The sequence below is a fragment of the Lissotriton vulgaris genome, chromosome 1_2 (assembly GCF_964263255.1).
Source record: "Lissotriton vulgaris chromosome 1_2, aLisVul1.2, whole genome shotgun sequence".
In the NCBI taxonomy this organism is placed as follows: domain Eukaryota; kingdom Metazoa; phylum Chordata; class Amphibia; order Caudata; family Salamandridae; genus Lissotriton; species Lissotriton vulgaris.
The window spans coordinates 91,508,211-91,526,663 of record NC_141686.1 but is presented as its reverse complement, the minus strand read 5'-3'; the positions used below and the strand labels follow the sequence as shown (position 1 = coordinate 91,526,663).

The 18,453-nt window shown below is 45.8% G+C and overlaps 1 protein-coding gene across 1 annotated transcript in view; it reads left to right on the top strand.

Annotated features, from left to right (window-relative positions):
• The window catches only part of LOC147733975 (adenosine deaminase 2-like), a 316,988-nt gene that overhangs the window by 263,501 nt on the left and 35,034 nt on the right, over positions 1–18,453 (top strand). The window contains exons 7-8 of the mRNA XM_086953604.1: positions 3,293–3,450; positions 16,338–16,540. Coding sequence (XP_086809730.1) covers positions 3,293–3,450; positions 16,338–16,540 — 361 coding nt within the window. The remainder of the gene's footprint in view (positions 1–3,292; positions 3,451–16,337; positions 16,541–18,453) is intronic.

Genomic DNA, 18,453 nt, shown 5'->3' with positions numbered 1-18,453 from the left:
CCTAGTTATTGAATCTCGCTAAAAGAACAGTCTTCAAATGATGGTCACAAAATATATTTAGCAGCAATTTCTACTTAGCGGGCCCCCCCCTTAGTGATAATGGTACGGGGCCAGACATCACAGTTGTGCACAGTAGTCCCTACTTAGCAGGCCTTTTACCCTTAAGTGGTAATATTGGTATGAGGCCAGACAACACAGTGATAAACAGAAATTCGATGTTCACAGTTTATAATCAGTCAAGGAAAAATGAACGATCACAATGTACCTATAAATCAATAGTATAGTCTCGCTATGGTCAGCCTCTGTGCCAACCAGTGACTTCTAAAAAAAGAGACCACGAAAACAGTAAGGATCACACGAGTTTGTTCTATGAACCTAAAAATACATTCACCATTAAACACTAGGCGCTAACATGCCGGTCTTTGCCTAAACAGGCATCTAATAAGAGGAAAGTAAAATGTAAACACTTCAACAACTATTTTACAAAAATCACGCTCTATGGCCATTAGAGTGCTAGAGTGTTCTTTATACATGTGAGACGTACCAACAATAATTAATAAATCACGTTCAGCTTGGCGAAAATATAATGCCTACAATATGAGTAAATAAACTTCTTAGTCCCGCACAGAACTCTTCCCTTGACATACAGTAGGGGATATCACAGCTAAATTAAGGAAAGATCAAAGGTCACGGTAGCTAATCGGACCTGCTGAAACTCCTTCTTTCTCATGGACTACTGACATGAGAGATTACCTCGTCTCTGTCACTCCTATCAAACAGAGGATCACTTGCACGAATATACTGAAAAAGATGCTAGACGCAACCCTTTCCTTCCTTGACACCCTGTTGCAGATGCATCAAAGGCCCTCCCCCTGCGGAGAGGCTCTAAAATAAGCTGAGAGACCTGCCACATGCAGTCCTCCTTCCCTGAAACTTCAGAGGGTCACTTAAAAAGCCTGAAAGATGTATAATTCACCTTCCCTTCCTTAACACTCTATAGATGTGTCAAAGGTCCCCTCCTTAGAGGGGCACTGTAATAAAAATAAATGTTGAAAGGACTGCCACATGCGTTCTTTCCTTCCCTGTATTCTATATGCAACAGGGGCTCCCTTTAACCGCTAAATAAATGCTGAAAAAAAACTAAATTTAAAAAATAAGCGTTACAGGACGGACACAATCCTTCTTTGTATTCACACGCGGCTTAGCAATAACATGCGACTATTTATAAAGCAAAGTGAAACACATATATCTCAATAATGACCCAACTGTCAGGCTCAGTCTCCACTTAGCACACAATCCCTCCTCTGCGTAGAATCAAATAACAAGGTTAACAGACAGGAAGCCATTGGCAGATGTACCGCTGTATCACAACAAAGCCCACCATTCGGCCGAACCCAAGAGAGAGAGAGACAGCGCAGCGGCGGGCAGACACAATAATATGTATGCTTACCCTCAGCGCAGTGTTTCCCTCACAATGGTCCAGCAGGATGGCTGCAGAGTCGTTTAGCAGTTTAGTACTTCCTCCTTAGGAACCAGCTGCATCCTGTCAGTTTAACTCCTTATTATCACGTCGAGGTCACCACTTGTTGGAGGGGATGATTTATTAAGGGCAGGAGGCAGGAGGGGCCAGGAGGACTCAGTGCAGCAGCAGCATTCAGAAGCCGCGCTGGCGAGACCGTGAGTGAGAACTAAGGGGAATAGGGCGGCTTAAATTGCACCGGGGCTGTCCTGGACCTCTTGCTCTAAAACAGGAAAAAACATACATATGAGCTTTTGGAGACTGAAGCTTGGAGTTGTACAATTTATTTGAAGACACAGCTTCTAGAAATAAGCAATGATAGCATAAAAAACCACATAGTACTTGGTCCTGTATCCAGCATTCTCTTGAAAGTCACATGGACCAGTTTGAGTTTGAAAAGTACATTTTACAGCAGCTATGAGAGAGAGAAACTATACTTTAAGAACACTGGTGAGGCATGAGGCATATTGTATAGAAGAGGTTAAGCACTTATTATTGGGCACACTCACCACTACCTGTAAGATGTCCTGAAAGTATTAGTTCAAAGACTTTAAATGCAGTGCGGATAAAACAAAGTCAGAGAAAACATAACATTTCAAATAATGGAATACAACTTTAAATGCAACAAGGAAAAAGCATTTCATTACAGCAGAATCTAAGTACATGAAACCTAAGTACATAAAACAAGGGCTATCTCGAGTAACCCCTGGGAAAAACTCTTGTCCGCCACCCATGTGCTGACAGAGAGTAGTTCGACGATAATCGGGCGGACCACCCTTTTATACTTGTTCAGAGGTGAGGGGCCTATGGTCACGCTATATTACGTCACCTCGAACCACACATCCTTCTATCGCCTCTCACGCCCCTGCCTGGTGACTTTCCCATCATTAGTGTAGATGTGACTACCTTCTCGTAATTGTGTGGCAAGTACGCTAGCCTAGACTGAGTTCCTGCCATTCTGACTGGAAGTTTGTCATTAATCAGAAATGTGTTATTATTGCTTTGAAGGGTTCTATTCATGTGTCAATCAGGCAGTCTGCGATAATACTTCGCCACAGTTATCCTCAGTTTATCGGATATCTTGCTTGACGTAGCTGTGGTGGGAACTTCCCTTATTCTATTCATGGCTTAGGTGGGGGACGTGGGGCATGTTGCAAGATTTATAGAGGAACTTGACTTCTACAGTGTGAGCGAAATATACAATGAGGGGGGGCCTGGCAGGGGTGCTGAGCTTTGCAGGCAAGAGCAGCTGGGTGAATCTTGGGTCAGACTTGCTTTCTGCTTCTGTTTAAGCTAAGAGAAAATGGCAGTGCTCAGGGCAATGTAACTGAGGCCTGTAACCTCTAAACAGCAGGGCCCACACAGGGGTCATGTTGTGCAGGTGACAGGTGTGTCCTTGGAAAGCTGTGCAGGTAAAAATTCTTACTCTAACACTTCCATGTTGCAGACAAGTTGGGAGGGGACAGAGTTTAGCCTGGTATTTGGAAGAGGACAAAGGAGAGGGTAGCAGACTGAAGGGAATGGATTTTCTGTACTGCAATGTTGCACAGTTCTAGGCTCCAAGGGAAGCCAGGATTCTTTATCAGCAAGGAAAGAAAGAAAATCCTTATAAGTTTCATGGTTTTGTGAACCCTTCACATGAGAAAATTTACAATATGATGGGTTTATTGAAAGAAGATTAGTCTATCTGCTGCTATCTTTTCTCTGCAAAATATATATTACAAGTCTCTGATAACTTTCAATGTTTACATTTTTATTGCTTTTTCCCCACAGATTGGCAAGGCTTTGAGGTCGATGGGAACATCCTTGATGCAATATTGCTAAACACCACTCGCATAGGCCATGGATTTGCCATCCTAAAACATCCAGTGGCATTGGAACTGTCAAGGAAGTTCAATATCCCATTAGAAGTCTGTCCAGTCTCCAACCAGGTATGGGTAGTTTGAGCAAGTGGGGGGAGCAATACAATATGATCAGTTGAGTGGAGAGGATCTAGGAGGAAAAGATCCAAATGCTGAGCTGAAAGTCGGTTTTCATACTTTATAAAGTGTCTGATTTGGGGGTGGGGAGGTGGGCTTTCACCGTCGAAGATGGCCACATAAATGCTCTAGCCCCTTCCCCCATGATCTGACATTTATCCTTTCCTCTCTCACGGATCCTGCTATTTGGAATCGCCGGAAGAAGGTGGTGATGAAGTACAGCTTGCAGCTTCAAGAGCAGAGACCTGAGGGGCCTATTTTTTGGGGCTACTGCTCAGTGCACAGTGTGCAGCATCGGAGCCCCAGTGGTGGTGGGTACCCCCGGTGAGCCTGGGGTCCGCCCTGCTCTGTCCAGCTGAAAGGGATAATGATACCTGTGAAGTATTACTGAAGAGCAGGAAGGCGAGGGAGCTGATCTGCGCGTCACGCATGGAGCCATTGATGAAGCTAGGCGACTGAGCCCTGGCTGCCGTTCTCCATTTTGGCGATTCTGAGCCAGATGAGAGACAGCAATACACTACCTGCTATTATACACATAGAAAGGGGGCAGATAATGATGGAGTTATAACACTTGCTGGTGGGTGTGAGTGACTGAGAATGCACAGCAGGAGACTGGGAGTATGTGCTTCATTTGCCAGATTGTGTTGAAGATACTTGGCACTAAGAGCTGCACACCTCTGTGCTAACCTGAATGAGGGGTTGGCACATACCCTGAGAGGTGGCAAGTGGCACTAGATGAAAACAGGGATTTGTGAACTACAAACCTATCAACATCTAAGAAAAGCACTAAAATCCATAAATATTTGTGAGTACGAACCAACGTCGAATTTCGGACCTAGAAGATGGAGCTACTATCTCACGTGGCAATGTACAGCGCATGAAATATATTATTATAGGAGTATAAAATGAAGACCTTAAAGTTAACGCATGCGGCAGTAATGTTTCAAGTACTGACTGCCTCTGTCTACAAAACTGCGAAAACTGGCGAACTTTGTTAAAGCAATAGTTGCTGATTTGTTAGGCTCGTCCCATTTCTCGGATTTGAGTTTGATCCTCAGGAATGCTATGTTCAATTCTTAGATACTTGCTTTACAGTGCACTATGCCATAACCACAAATGAGATGAAATATGTGAAATCTGACAAATTCGATGTACATAGACAGCATTCATTTCACCTCTTCTCCCACTCCTCTCCTTGTGAGCACCATGGATACTGCAAATTATTGACCGTATCACCCTGCCAGTAAGAACCCGTACCCCTGTGCATATGTACGGCCATTCTAGGCACCATGGCCCTTTTTACCCATTAGACTCCCCAGCTTCCCTCCTGCGCGCATCTTGCACCCCCTCTCTCATGTATAGGCCATGAAACCCGCTCCCTTTGCGCGACCCTGATGTGAAAGGTAACCCTCCTGCTTGACCCAGGCCTTCTCCATTCCCCTCTCGAAGAAGTATCCTTCGCCTCAGCTGACATAGCCCCCCAATTGTATCTGACTGCCCCTGTTCTCTCATGTACAGGTCATAAGATCTCTCTCTCTCTCTCTCTCTCACTGCGCGACTCTGGCCCTGCACGCACCCTGATCCCCCCCCCCTCCTTCTCCTCACATAAACAAGTCATAAACCCTCTTCTTCCGCAAAGCCCTGTCCTTGAGAGTCACGGCCGCGCCTGACCAGCACCTCCTTCCCTTCCATGAATGCCCCTCTGTTGACGAGCCTTCCCTCCACGCTCGATTGTCCACGCAGACATGAATACCACTCCTTTGATGACCCCTTCCCCCGAGTCCGGCTGACCACACATGTCCGAGGCCATCGCCTAAGCCAGGAGATACCATTTACTGCCCTTATTGTATGCCTAGCCACCCCACCCCCTGGGCCATGATCAGGCGCACACATCCTACGACACACTCAGCTGCATGATTGCCCTCCCCTCTTATCAGCAGGTCAAGGGTCCCCATTGTGAATGTATGTGGAATAGGATCATCACGAGGATTATAGGAATGTTTCCCTTTTGCGACACATTGACCTGATTGTATCATCAAATGTTCTGCAAATGTATAAAAACCGGAGTCTCACGCTCACTTGTCAGAGCACCTCCCGAAAGACACTGTGTTTCGTGTCCGAAATGACATGCTCTCCTCATGAGAATTAAACTCTGTTCTTGATTCCTGCTTCCAGCGCCCGTCTCTTTATTTTGGTAACTATTCAGAATGGGAACTAAGAGGCGGTTTGCGCCAGCTACCTGGGCATCGTTAGAATTATGGGCTCACTTTCCACAATTGGCGCCCAACGTGGGGCCCATCAGTGACATGGGGTTCGGTAAGAGAGATCCAGACGAAAAAGTGAACGTCTAAAATGATCGGGGTATGCCTGCCTTGAGAGGGCCCTAGCCCGGCTGCCGATCGACAGAACTTCACCAATTCTGAACGGACCTCTCTTGAGTGACCTATTGTCCTGACTGGAATCCCACAGGAATGCTACATGGAGTAAGAGAACGATCGGGCGCTGGAGGAAGGAGTCGAAGAACTGTCCGTATGGTCCGGTCCGGGTAAGATTAAGTAGGGTGTTTTTACGCCTGATTGGTAGGGTGGCTCTGTCCACCTGATTGATTGATTGTTTGTATTGAAAACCAGTATTTGTATACTGGCATTATTGGTATTGGTTCATTTAGCTTTGAGGGCTACTTGACATATTGGTTCTCTTGTGAGAACGAGACATTCTCTGTTTGCAAACAGCGGCGAATAGGAACGTCGTCCCTCTTTGCAGATAGAGAAGGGTAGGTAATGCAGACTTTTGTCCCCGGTGTGATCCGTCATGCCTACTTTTCTCCCCACTGAATTGTTTGAAGTCGATTAATAATCGATTGTTGCTCTTTGAGATCTTCCCTGTCCACAAACAGAGATGAATAGGAATATTCTGTTCCCTTTATGGATAGCGAAGGGCAGGTAATGCAGACATTTGTCCCCGTTGTAATCCGTCATGCCTGTTTTTCTCCCCACTGATTGGTTGGTTGCCTGGACATTGTTGTTCCAGGAATTGTTTCGTTTGAGGTATTTTCTATTTGCAAACAACGTAAAATAGAAACACTCTGTCTAGTCTTTGCAAGTAGAAAAGGGTAGGTTATGCCCCTTTGTGAATTCGTCAGTCCTACCCACTCCCCACTGGTTGGTTATTGTGGGGTAGCTCGCATGGTCCGCCCAGGAGACTACTCTTATGGAGGACATATGCTCTCTACTCATGGGCCATTTAATAGAAATAGACCGACTGGTCCGTCCAGGAGGCTACCCTAGTAAGTGGAAGTACATCGCTCGGTCTGTCCAGGATGATACCCTAATGAAGGAATATATGTTCCCCTTTTGATCGATAATCTCGTTCCACCCCGGACCATTTATTGGAGGGGACTCGTCTGGTCCGTCCAGATGTACCCCCCTAGTGAAAAGGACACATAAAAATATGAAGTGATCACCGTTCCCTACTAACAGAAAGCTTTGGCTCGAAACACGCTAAGGAAGAGAAAGAAAAATAAAAAGAAATCAGGCTAAGTCAGTAACCCCCTGATGAGCTTTTGACTTCACCAAAAATAAGAAACATTAGAAGTAGTTCGTGATAAGAAATATAAAATGGCGAAAAAGATTCGATATCAGAACATAGCCACGAGGTAGCTAGGCTTCACTGCCTGTTCCTGTTCCCAACATGTCTGCCTCATTGCCCGCCCCGCCCAAATAACGGTCACATGAAATAGAAACAACTCAATAAGTACCTACCCCCATTCCGGAAGCTCCCGAAGTGCAACAGGCCCGCGGTTACGCCCATCCGGAAGGCGAGGCCTGGAGGCACGAGGGACTCGCCTGCCCACGGTCAGAAAGAGACGATGTTGGGCAGGCGGGCCAAAAGGGATGACAAGGACCTCTCCGTCTTCTCCCTTCTGCCGCCCTGCAGGCCGCGGGGAGAGAGGGGGCTGTCTTGCCTCGGCCGCCGACCACCCCTCTCTCTCACCCGATCCGGCTCCTGTTGAGGGCCGGAGCCAAGGCAAAACGACAGCGAATCAAGTAGTCCCGCCACATTTCAAATTCGCCGCATGCCATCATCTGCTGGTCCAGAGCCGAAGCCAAGGCAAGAACGGCGGCAGATCAGCTAGTCCCGCCACATGCCAAATTCACCGCCTGCCTTCATAGGTATAGGCGGTCCAGCCACATTCCACGCTCCCTGGAGAGTTGAAGGTAGTCCCGCCACATGTCGCCGAGGGAAGGGGGGGGGCTGTCTTGCCTCAGCCGCCGACCACCCCCCCCCCATCATCAATGGCTGGCATGGCCGATGTCGAAAACTATGGAGCCGGGGAACGGCGCAGGGTCGCTGGAAGGGGGAGGTGCCGCGAACGACCCTCCCCCACCTCCCTCCAGGTGGAGGCTTCCAGCGACACCCCAACGCTCTTCGCTTAAGGGTCAACATCAAAAAGAGGTCCTCTGCCCAGGACGGGCACACGCTCCATATCGCCTCTCCTCGACCTTGAAGATTCTATAAGAGCCGGGGGGCCCCCGACCCCCTGCATGGGTGCCCCCATCCCCTTTGCTGGGAACCACGACAGCGGTGCTGCTCCTGCCGGCACCAGACTCGGATCGGAAATGGCTAAGATACCGCCACGGCACAAGCTTGTTCAGTTCCGGAGGAACACCAGAATGACCCGGTAGGAAAATTGTTGCCGCCCTTCCCACTCTTTGACTCATGGTTCATATTGTTAGACTGTTAACCACACTGCACGAGACTTTCTGAACTGCCAATGGAAAAGTTCTGGGCCAACCTTGCGAGACTAGAGACACTCTGACTATGCTAGAACTCGCCTGACCCCACCCAAAATGGCGCCGACGCAAAATGTGACGTTTTTAATGAACTTTGTTGCACCCTGATCGCGCAAGCTTTTTGCACCGAGATATATATAACGTTTGGATAATGAAAGTAAATATGAAGGATATTGAGTATGTGCTTGAACAATGAATTGACTTAAGGGTGGGTACTGTTTATGAGTTGGGAAATGAATTGGTATAAATGAATGATCATTGGACGACGTATTTATGAACGTATTTAAGATGAATTACTGACATGCATCATGCTTGCTCTGTAGGAGAGTTTAATATGATTTTATTGCACTGCCGCACTTTATACAATGAACTGCCACTAGCTTCGTTCTTCCCATGCACAGTTCCAATCTGCTCCGTGGCTAGCCCACCGGGTTGTAGGCCTGTATTTATGTGTCAACCCTCTTTTATTAAAGGTATTTTGGAAACGAAAGCATCATTGTAGCGGATTGCATTAATGAGTTTTGAATGAATTACTACTATGAGCAACGAGAAAGTATGATGAAGGCTAAAGGTTAAAAAGGACCCGATATTTAGCAGCCACACTATGTGTGACAGGCAGCCGGAAAGGTGCTTTAGAAGCCCTGAAACGACACCACAGAAATGCCACCTGGCCGCCACCCTTGTACCCGATCAAAAGAGGTTACGACCAAGTAGCTCATGTCGCACAGATCGTCAACGATTATCTGTCTGACCTCTCTGGTCCATCTGGGCTTAAACGCCGAGATGGTAAAGAAAGGCGGTACGTGAAGATGAGTCGAGTATGTGGTAAGTAAAAACATTTTCGGGCTACTACATGCTGATGTACTTTGAATGCTGCCACCCCCACCCCTTCTTTTCCCTCCCTTCTGCAGGTCACGTCGGAACGTCGACTGAAGTATGGAAGAGCGACGGTCAGACCACCGACGAAAAAGGAAAAGAGGGAATATGTGTGAAGTCGTTATAACGATAGGTTCTTAAAAGAAAAGACGTAGACTTAACATGACTGTTCTTCCTTAGGACATAGCGACTGAGAGGATGGACTGACATAGAAACTGGACAGGTACTGAATGACGAACAAAATTTTGACTAGAAAGGACGTGTTAAATAATGTAACCGGACGTTTAAATAGGTAGGGAAAGGACAAGGAAAATCGTACGTATAAGGGTTGCCACGGCATCATCCGCCTAGGAAGTTAGAAATGTCGCTGATGTTCAAAATGCACAACCCCTTTTCTCACACTCTTACAGATATAGCCAAGCTGTCCGACTGTTTTCCCGATCAATACTTGCCGTTGCCTCAGCCTGGAGAACTTCCCACCACAGGAGGGAACAGAAAAATGGTTTAAGATCCAACCATGGGTAACTAGCATGACCAGGTTAATTTCCGATCAGCCAACGGAGGTGTGAGTATTGGTAATTGGGAACGCTCACAGGCGTGACAAACGAGAAGAAAAAGGGGGGAAAGGCAGAAAGAGCTAAGCACGTAGATAAATAGGATAGTAACGATATGAAGAAAAATATAAAACAGATCTTGTAGACTAACAATTGTTTCCTGTCTCGTCGTAGATGTCTTGTATATGCGTAATATATGTGCCGTCTTCCCTGTCTGAGTCTGTGTGTATGTAACGTACGAATTTGTGTCTCCCCTCTGTCTGTATCTATAGGTCACCTGACCTTTGCCGTTCTGTGTTGTGAGCGCACTAAATGACCTATTTTCGTACACGTCTCTCTCTCTCCGCTCCTTTTTGTCTCTTTCTCTATCTCTCTCTCTGTCTCTCCTTACATGTCATACGTGTACCGAATGGCTTGTTTAGATTGCGGACGACTCTCACTCTCTATGAGAGTCTACCTATTTGTTCCTCGCTCATTTGGTAAAATTGTGCCCCACCGGCACCACTCCGATTTGATACATATTTGAACACGAAGGTGTTCAGCGAAATTGACCGAAACTAAAATGACTGTATCTTGCCATGTTACTGCCTCTCCTTTCTGCAAAATGAATGAACTTGAATTGGCTATGAAGGAAAGGACAGGTAAGACGACTAAAGTCCCCCAAATCAGGCCATTTCTAGGGGAACTGTATGTCAATGGCATCCTATGTCTGTTCTCCAGGGACGAACGCCAACATCTAGATTGACACCCAATACCCAGATTGCCCCACCCCTTTGCACCCAAGCGCAAGCGCCTGAAGCATCCCCGCCCCACTTTTTGATAGAACCGCTTCCGTTGTCCCCGGTATAAACATAATGACCATGGGTAGCTGCTGACCCTTGAGGATATCTTGTTTTGCCCGACACTCGACGACAGCATCCCCGCCCTGTCTGAAAATGTTAGCCAAGTCCTGAAGGGAAATGCTCTGTAATATTGAATGCAATGTAACGCACAGTTGATGGAAAAGTCATTTATCCTCGCATAAGTTATAAATAGGACAATGAATATACCTGCCATAAACTCAGTAAGAATGCTGACACATGCACTGCTTGGTAATAGACCTCTGACTGTGACCAATGACCCTAAGGACTCAAATGCGAAAAATTGAGGGAGGAATTCACATGCGTAGATATCTTCTTCTGCCATTTCTCTAAAACACTGTCTTGTACTCATTCAAAGATGCTCGATCACCGAAGGGGATGGGTCGGATGTGACGTACAGCCTGGCTACAGATCTTGGGACACGTGTGACCTCGACCGAAGGTGGAGCTGCAGAGCAACAAGATACGGACGAGACAGCACTTTCGACGTGGAAAATGAAAAATGACGGGCTGCCCTGAAGCCCTCCGTCTGCTAACCCACGTGTGCCTGGAGTCTCCGTCCCCCTTCTTTGGGCCCGATTGATGGGCCTGCCTGCTTGTTATCCTTTGCTCCCTTGGTCCCTTTTGTGTGTCCCAGGAACTCTGACCCAACTCCGCTCACTCTTTCTCCCGTTGACTGTTTGAACAACATTCACCCACCTTCCCACGTGACTTTTTGCCAAAGGAAAGAACTGCATTCATATGGGAATAGGGTGTTGCCATAGAACTATAGGTGCCGAGCATAAGGCGCCACCAAACGGACTGTTTAGGGAACAGGACTGTGGTCTAACAGCAGAGGACTGACCGCACCCTGCAACGCGTGAGGATGGAACCGAGCTGGACCCGTAGCTCCATCGCCGGTGCTCAACAGCGCCACCGAAGGTACCCGGATTAGAGCCTACCAGTGATGGCTCGCTGATAAAAAGACACTGTGACGAAGAAATACTGTGCATTGAACTGAATTCCGCTCTCAACTGCCTGGTCAAAACTGTTCATTGGTCACATTTTTAAGTCAGAAAGCCTTGTGCTATGTAATGCGTTTAACTGTTAGGAACACACTGAAAATGTAATTTCGTATGTACTGCATTCTTCCCTTCACCTTAACTGTCTATGATTGTACGTCACGTGTTAGTATCGACAAAGTGCTAATTCGTCATCGATGCTTGCCAGCCCGTAATGTCATCAGCTGTAAAAATGATTGCTGCTATGTAAAAAGGGGCGACTGTGAAATCTGACAAATTCGATGTACATAGACAGCATTCATTTCACCTCTTCTCCCACTCCTCTCCTTGTGAGCACCATGGATACTGCAAATTATTGACCGTATCACCCTGCCAGTAAGAACCCGTACCCCTGTGCATATGTACGGCCATTCTAGGCACCATGGCCCTTTTTACCCATTAGACTCCCCAGCTTCCCTCCTGCGCGCATCTTGCACCCCCTCTCTCATGTATAGGCCATGAAACCCGCTCCCTTTGCGCGACCCTGATGTGAAAGGTAACCCTCCTGCTTGACCCAGGCCTTCTCCATTCCCCTCTCGAAGAAGTATCCTTCGCCTCAGCTGACATAGCCCCCCAATTGTATCTGACTGCCCCTGTTCTCTCATGTACAGGTCATAAGATCTCTCTCTCTCTCTCTCTCTCACTGCGCGACTCTGGCCCTGCACGCACCCTGATCCCCCCCCCCTCCTTCTCCTCACATAAACAAGTCATAAACCCTCTTCTTCCGCAAAGCCCTGTCCTTGAGAGTCACGGCCGCGCCTGACCAGCACCTCCTTCCCTTCCATGAATGCCCCTCTGTTGACGAGCCTTCCCTCCACGCTCGATTGTCCACGCAGACATGAATACCACTCCTTTGATGACCCCTTCCCCCGAGTCCGGCTGACCACACATGTCCGAGGCCATCGCCTAAGCCAGGAGATACCATTTACTGCCCTTATTGTATGCCTAGCCACCCCACCCCCTGGGCCATGATCAGGCGCACACATCCTACGACACACTCAGCTGCATGATTGCCCTCCCCTCTTATCAGCAGGTCAAGGGTCCCCATTGTGAATGTATGTGGAATAGGATCATCACGAGGATTATAGGAATGTTTCCCTTTTGCGACACATTGACCTGATTGTATCATCAAATGTTCTGCAAATGTATAAAAACCGGAGTCTCACGCTCACTTGTCAGAGCACCTCCCGAAAGACACTGTGTTTCGTGTCCGAAATGACATGCTCTCCTCATGAGAATTAAACTCTGTTCTTGATTCCTGCTTCCAGCGCCCGTCTCTTTATTTTGGTAACTATTCAGAATGGGAACTAAGAGGCGGTTTGCGCCAGCTACCTGGGCATCGTTAGAATTATGGGCTCACTTTCCACAAATATACTAATAATAGGTGAGGACAGGGTGAAAGGAGATGGTTGAGCATTCAAATGTGTATCAGCTAAATGGTAACTTACAGTTCAGTTTTCATTTTGTGAGTTGGACATGTGCACTGATAGCTGAAGTAGTCAGTGTGAGAGGTGGATGGAAGGGATTATTTGGGGAGTTAAGTGTCAGGCAGTAATGTAGCTGTGACTGATGTCACCATAACCTATAGAGCTCTGATGGGCTGGATAGGTGTAGTTTCAGACACTAATGTTGACTGCACAATGCATCTCAGAGTGCTCACCCACTGTAGATTATGACCCAAAACATTACATTCATTACTTCAAATATCAGAGCAGAATAATTCAATAAAGAAACATTTCGTACTAGCATTTCTATAAGAATAAGGCATTGAAGTACTCATGTACAAGAAACACACTTGGACTTTCATGAGGCAGCTACATTCGCATATAGGTAACTACAAACTAAATACTGTGCATCATACAGCATCTATGCTAGGAAATTAGTGCTACTGATTTGTAAATCTGTCATTTTCAAGGAGAGATGAGTTTGGATGATGGGGACACTACATGTCATGGCAGTAGCATTGGTTACAGTGTATCTCTGAGTTGTTTGAAGCGATGTTATCCATTTGTGGCAACAGAACCATGTTAATATAATGTGGAGCAGTGATTTTAATATTGCACTGGACTATACCAGAGTAGAAGAATGAACCTATGACAAACTGGCCCTTTAAGGGCTGTGAAGGTGTTGCAGTAGATACTAAGCATGGATCGAAGTTGCATATTTTTTAAACCCTTCGCTGCGGGGCTAATTCCCCTGCAGTGCGGGGGGGAGAGGGGCCGCCCGCGGCGACGCAGTGCTCATGACGAGCTCGGCTCGTCATGCAGCACAGTGGCACTGTGCTTATGACGAGCTGAACTAGTCATGACCATGCCGTTTTCCTAGAACACTCAGCACAGCAGGGGAATTATTCCTGCGTGGGAGCGCCGCGGCGGTTATGACGAGCTCAGCTCGTCATGAGCACAGCACCACTGTGCCTCATGACGAGCTGAGCTCGGCATGAGCACCGAAGTTGTTAAGTGTATGGAAAATGAGAGAGCCTTTTCGTGCTACTTGTCCGGTCATGTCTACGGGTAGGTATAGTTAGCAGAGTACCACTAATCGGAATTCTGTAGAGTTGAACAAACACCTCTCTGCAACTCCATTCTGTCTCATCCGAATTAATAAAACTGAAACCTCACATACCTTTGATAATACAACAAATAACTCTACCTTTACATGCAAAAATGCATATAATCATCTCACAAAAGTGAAAATATAGCAAGCAGTGAGAGAGTTGATGATTTTGGGGTTCTCCCTAAACTAGGGAGAGAACAAAGCAGATGCCTTGAACACAAAGAGTACATCATGCTGAACATTCGGTGGTGGGCCCATCCTCCTAGGACCACCCCAATTATGGGCAAAAATACAATCCCAGCCAAAGGACCTGCAAAGCATTATGGAATGAGATTCTAGAGTGCAATGAATATTATAGTATCCAATATCAAAACACTCCTCAAGGGGCAGGCTCTCCCTGCACAGCTGAGAGCTAATACTATAATATTCACTGCACTCTAGAATCTCGCCCCATAATGCTTTGCTGGACCTTTGGTTGGCATTGTACTTTTGCCCATAACTTTGCTTGTGGTGGTCATAGGAGGATGGGACCACCACCGAATCGTTCAGCATGATATGCTCTTTGTGTTCAAGGCATCTGATTGGTCCTGCCCCTAGGTTAGGGGTGGTCCCAAAATCATCACCGTTCTCATTGCCTCATATTTTTCAAAGTTCACTTTGTGAATTGGTTATATGCTTTTTAGTATGTGAAAGTAAAGTTGTTTCATCAAAGGGCTGTGGGTGCAGTAGCTAATTCCGCTATGTGGCGGAGTCAGAGTTTTTGCTTGAATTCTGTGTTTTTAATGTAATGCGTAGTTAACAAATCTCGAAAATCTCCGGAATTCATTGCCCACAGTACATTATATCTCTTCTGTTATGTGGTGATTCGATCTATAAGCTTACTTTGTATGAAATGCTAAAACTCATTGATGACTAATAGAGTTGGATCAAATCTGATTTGTGAATGATGCAATGCAGTCCTTAAATCACTTTATCTTATTGGGCATATATTGAATTTGAATTTATCCACACAAATGACCAAATTAGCAATGGCCCGTGCTGCTTTCTTGGGAAAAGTGGCTTCTGCACTGAATGTTCTTCAATTTCCTTGAAATATTTTGTGTTCTGCTGTGTATTTTATTTTATGATATGTGTAGTGTACCATTAGCCAATGACTTGTCTTTTTGCAATTTGTGCAAAGATCACTGTGGCTATCATTAATTCAGCTGACCTTCTTCACTGGGCGTTGCATTACTGATCAAGATTTCTTCATGGTGGAGGTTTGGGTCTTGAGGCCTCCCACCTAATCTTCGTCAGCTACAACGTTGTCATGTAGGGACAGTGGATCCTGTGCCTTTGATGGACTTCAACCTTGGTTGTTTATAGTGTCTTTCTAGGACAGTGTTTGTGGATCTGTTTCTCATCTGGGATGGATTGTTCTTCATGTAGGTTCTGATGGAAACATGTTGACTTTGGTTCTTGTTTCCCTGAAACCTTGTAACAAGCAATAGTTAGACTTCCTCATTCTCTCCATACCTCCATGTTGATGGAAATCTCTTCTTGCATCTTCTATGACCCATATTTGCATCTCTAAATGAGAGGTCTTCATAATGAGGGGACACAGGCTTGAGGACATGTCATGCATCTAATCCATGTTACCTGGAACAGCTTCTCTCCAGTTACAGTCTTGAAGGAAGTGCCACTTGGCTTCATTGGTTGATGTGGCTTTTGCTAAGCAGTGCATTGCTTTTTCAGTAGTGGACTGCCAAACCTAGCAGTCCCTTGCTGCAAGCAATCGTGGATCCTGCTCTGGTCCAGTTGTACAGTGTTCGGACAAGAGGGTTAATCAGATGGTGATATAGGGTGTGCCTTTAATAACCCTGACTAGCCTTATCAGGGTCTATCTAGAGACATGGACCAGCCTTGAAGGTTTTGTTATATACCTTTGATGTGTCTTGACCTCTGTACCAATTTATACCATCAGACTTAAAATTGTGCCTTTTGCCCTACAAATCACATTCAGGAAAGCCTCACTTTCAGAACATTAAATGGCATAAATGACCTAATTCCGTAAGCTCTACATATTTGCCCTATGTTTGTGCTGTGCCCCCTATGTGCTGCCTCTGAAGTGAGCATCTGTAAAACAAATTATAAAAATAGACATATGCTCTCTCCTTGATAGGTCCTGATGCTGATCTCGGATCTCAGGGACCACCCAGCTTCAGTTCTCATGGCTAGGGGGCATCCTCTTGTGATCAGCTCTGATGATCCACCCCTATTTGGATCGACAGGATTGTCGTACGATTTCTATGAAGTCTTCATGGGCATTGGAGGGACAAAGTGCGACCTGAAAACCTTAAAGCAGCTGGCCTTAAACTCTCTGGAGTAAGTATCCTCCTGTTTCTACTTAAATGACTCGGTGCCCAGTGAGATTTACTCTTGAGACGACCCACCCTATTTAAGACAAACTTTATAACATATATTGTCCTGCTTAGAACCGACCTTCGAGGCGTAATGGACCGGGAAGGAGAAATGATTAATTCCCTAGCATGCAGGGGGTTCAGAGGTGTAGCTTCAGGAGGGGTGTTAGGAGCGTGACACCCCCAAATAAATGAACTCTTGGCTTTGTAGTTGGGGCTGCGGGAGCAGAGTCAGAACTGCAAAATCTGTGGTGGTTTTCTTCCATCAAATATATATATATCCAAACACAAACAGCCCCAAGGAGAGCGCACTTTACGTAGTGGGTGCCGGTGCAGAAGATGGTACAAAATAGGGGTGGTCCGAGTTGCAATGTGACTCATGTACAATATTTAGTCTGTATCATATCAAACTCACCACAAAAGCATTTATCATAAATTAACTCACATTTGTCAAAAGGAATCAAAAGGAGAGAGATTTCTATGCATTTATTTCTGCATAGTCAGTGTTCGTGCAATATTAACATTTGCGTACATTAGTCAGCTTAGTTGTATCCAATATTTCAAAAAACACACAGAAGTACTTGAATGCAATTATTAAATCATTACATTTCAGAGTGCTCTCAGTGGGAAGGGGAGGGAAAGTGTGAAGGTTGTGAGGGACCGGGTAAAGGTGGTGTGACTTTTTAAAAACATCACGTTGAAATCAAAACACGCCTTTACAATCAAAGTGTACAAGGTTCCAAAAATGCATCACACATAGGTTAAATTAATATATTTCTTTGTGTCCTATGGTGTGCTTGAGATGGCGTAGTCTATGTTTCGACCCCCGAAGTACGCTAGAAGGGTAATTGTTGCCTCATGTTGGGGTCTTCATCAGGACAGTGAGAAGGGAGAGCATCAAAAGACGGTTGAATCCTTTACCATCTTGGGGTGGGCCAGAGCTCGCTCCTTGATATTTTGACGACTGGTCCTTACTGAAGTCTATGACTCATATCCGGGATTAATCCTGGTGTTTCCAAATGTTCGGCTCGTGGAGCGCCGTGGCAGCCGTCAGTCCTCTAGCTTTGCTGTCTGCATGAAGACGGGCTTATCCTCATACTATTTCTCTCACCAAAGGTTCCTTCGTGGAAAGCAAAACACTGCATTCCAATAGGGTGTTAACAGCACAAGAATAAATCCTTGAAGTATCACACCCAGTTGGAGTGCGGTGTTTTCCTTTCCTTTCCTTTCCACGAAGGAACCTTTGGTGAGAAAAAAAATATATATATATAAATCTGGAGTTTTTGGGCCATCATAGCAAAACCACAATAGATTTTGTAGATATCAGAATAAGTCCAAGTGATGACAAATTGGAAACAACAGTTGTTCGTAACGCAACTGCGGGGAATTCAGTTCTCCATGTGGACAGCGCCCATCCTGCCGCATTGATTAGAAGTATCCTCTTTGGGGAATATTATAGAGCAAGGAGAACGTGTAGCAGAGAGGAGGAATTTGATAAGATTGAAAAAGAGATGACCCAAAGGTTAATCCAAAGGGGGTACAAACCAGGCATTCTAAAAGGGGCAGCTAGCAAAGCCAGAAATGTAATACGACATAAGATATTATTTGAACCCTCATGGACCAAAATACAGCAGGAACAGTTTAAACTCCAGGGGAACCAGATTAACTCTAGGTTTATCACTACCTTTACTGTAAAACATAAAGAAGTAAGATCAATTTTAAAGAAACACTGGTACCTTGTAAAAAATGATCCGGTGTTAGGTCCCAGAGTTCAGAAGAATCCTGAGATCACTTATAGAAAATCTAAATCTTTAAAAGATTTGATCGTCAGGAGTGAATTCATGGAGAAAAAGAAGGGTGCCTCTGATTGGTTAAAAC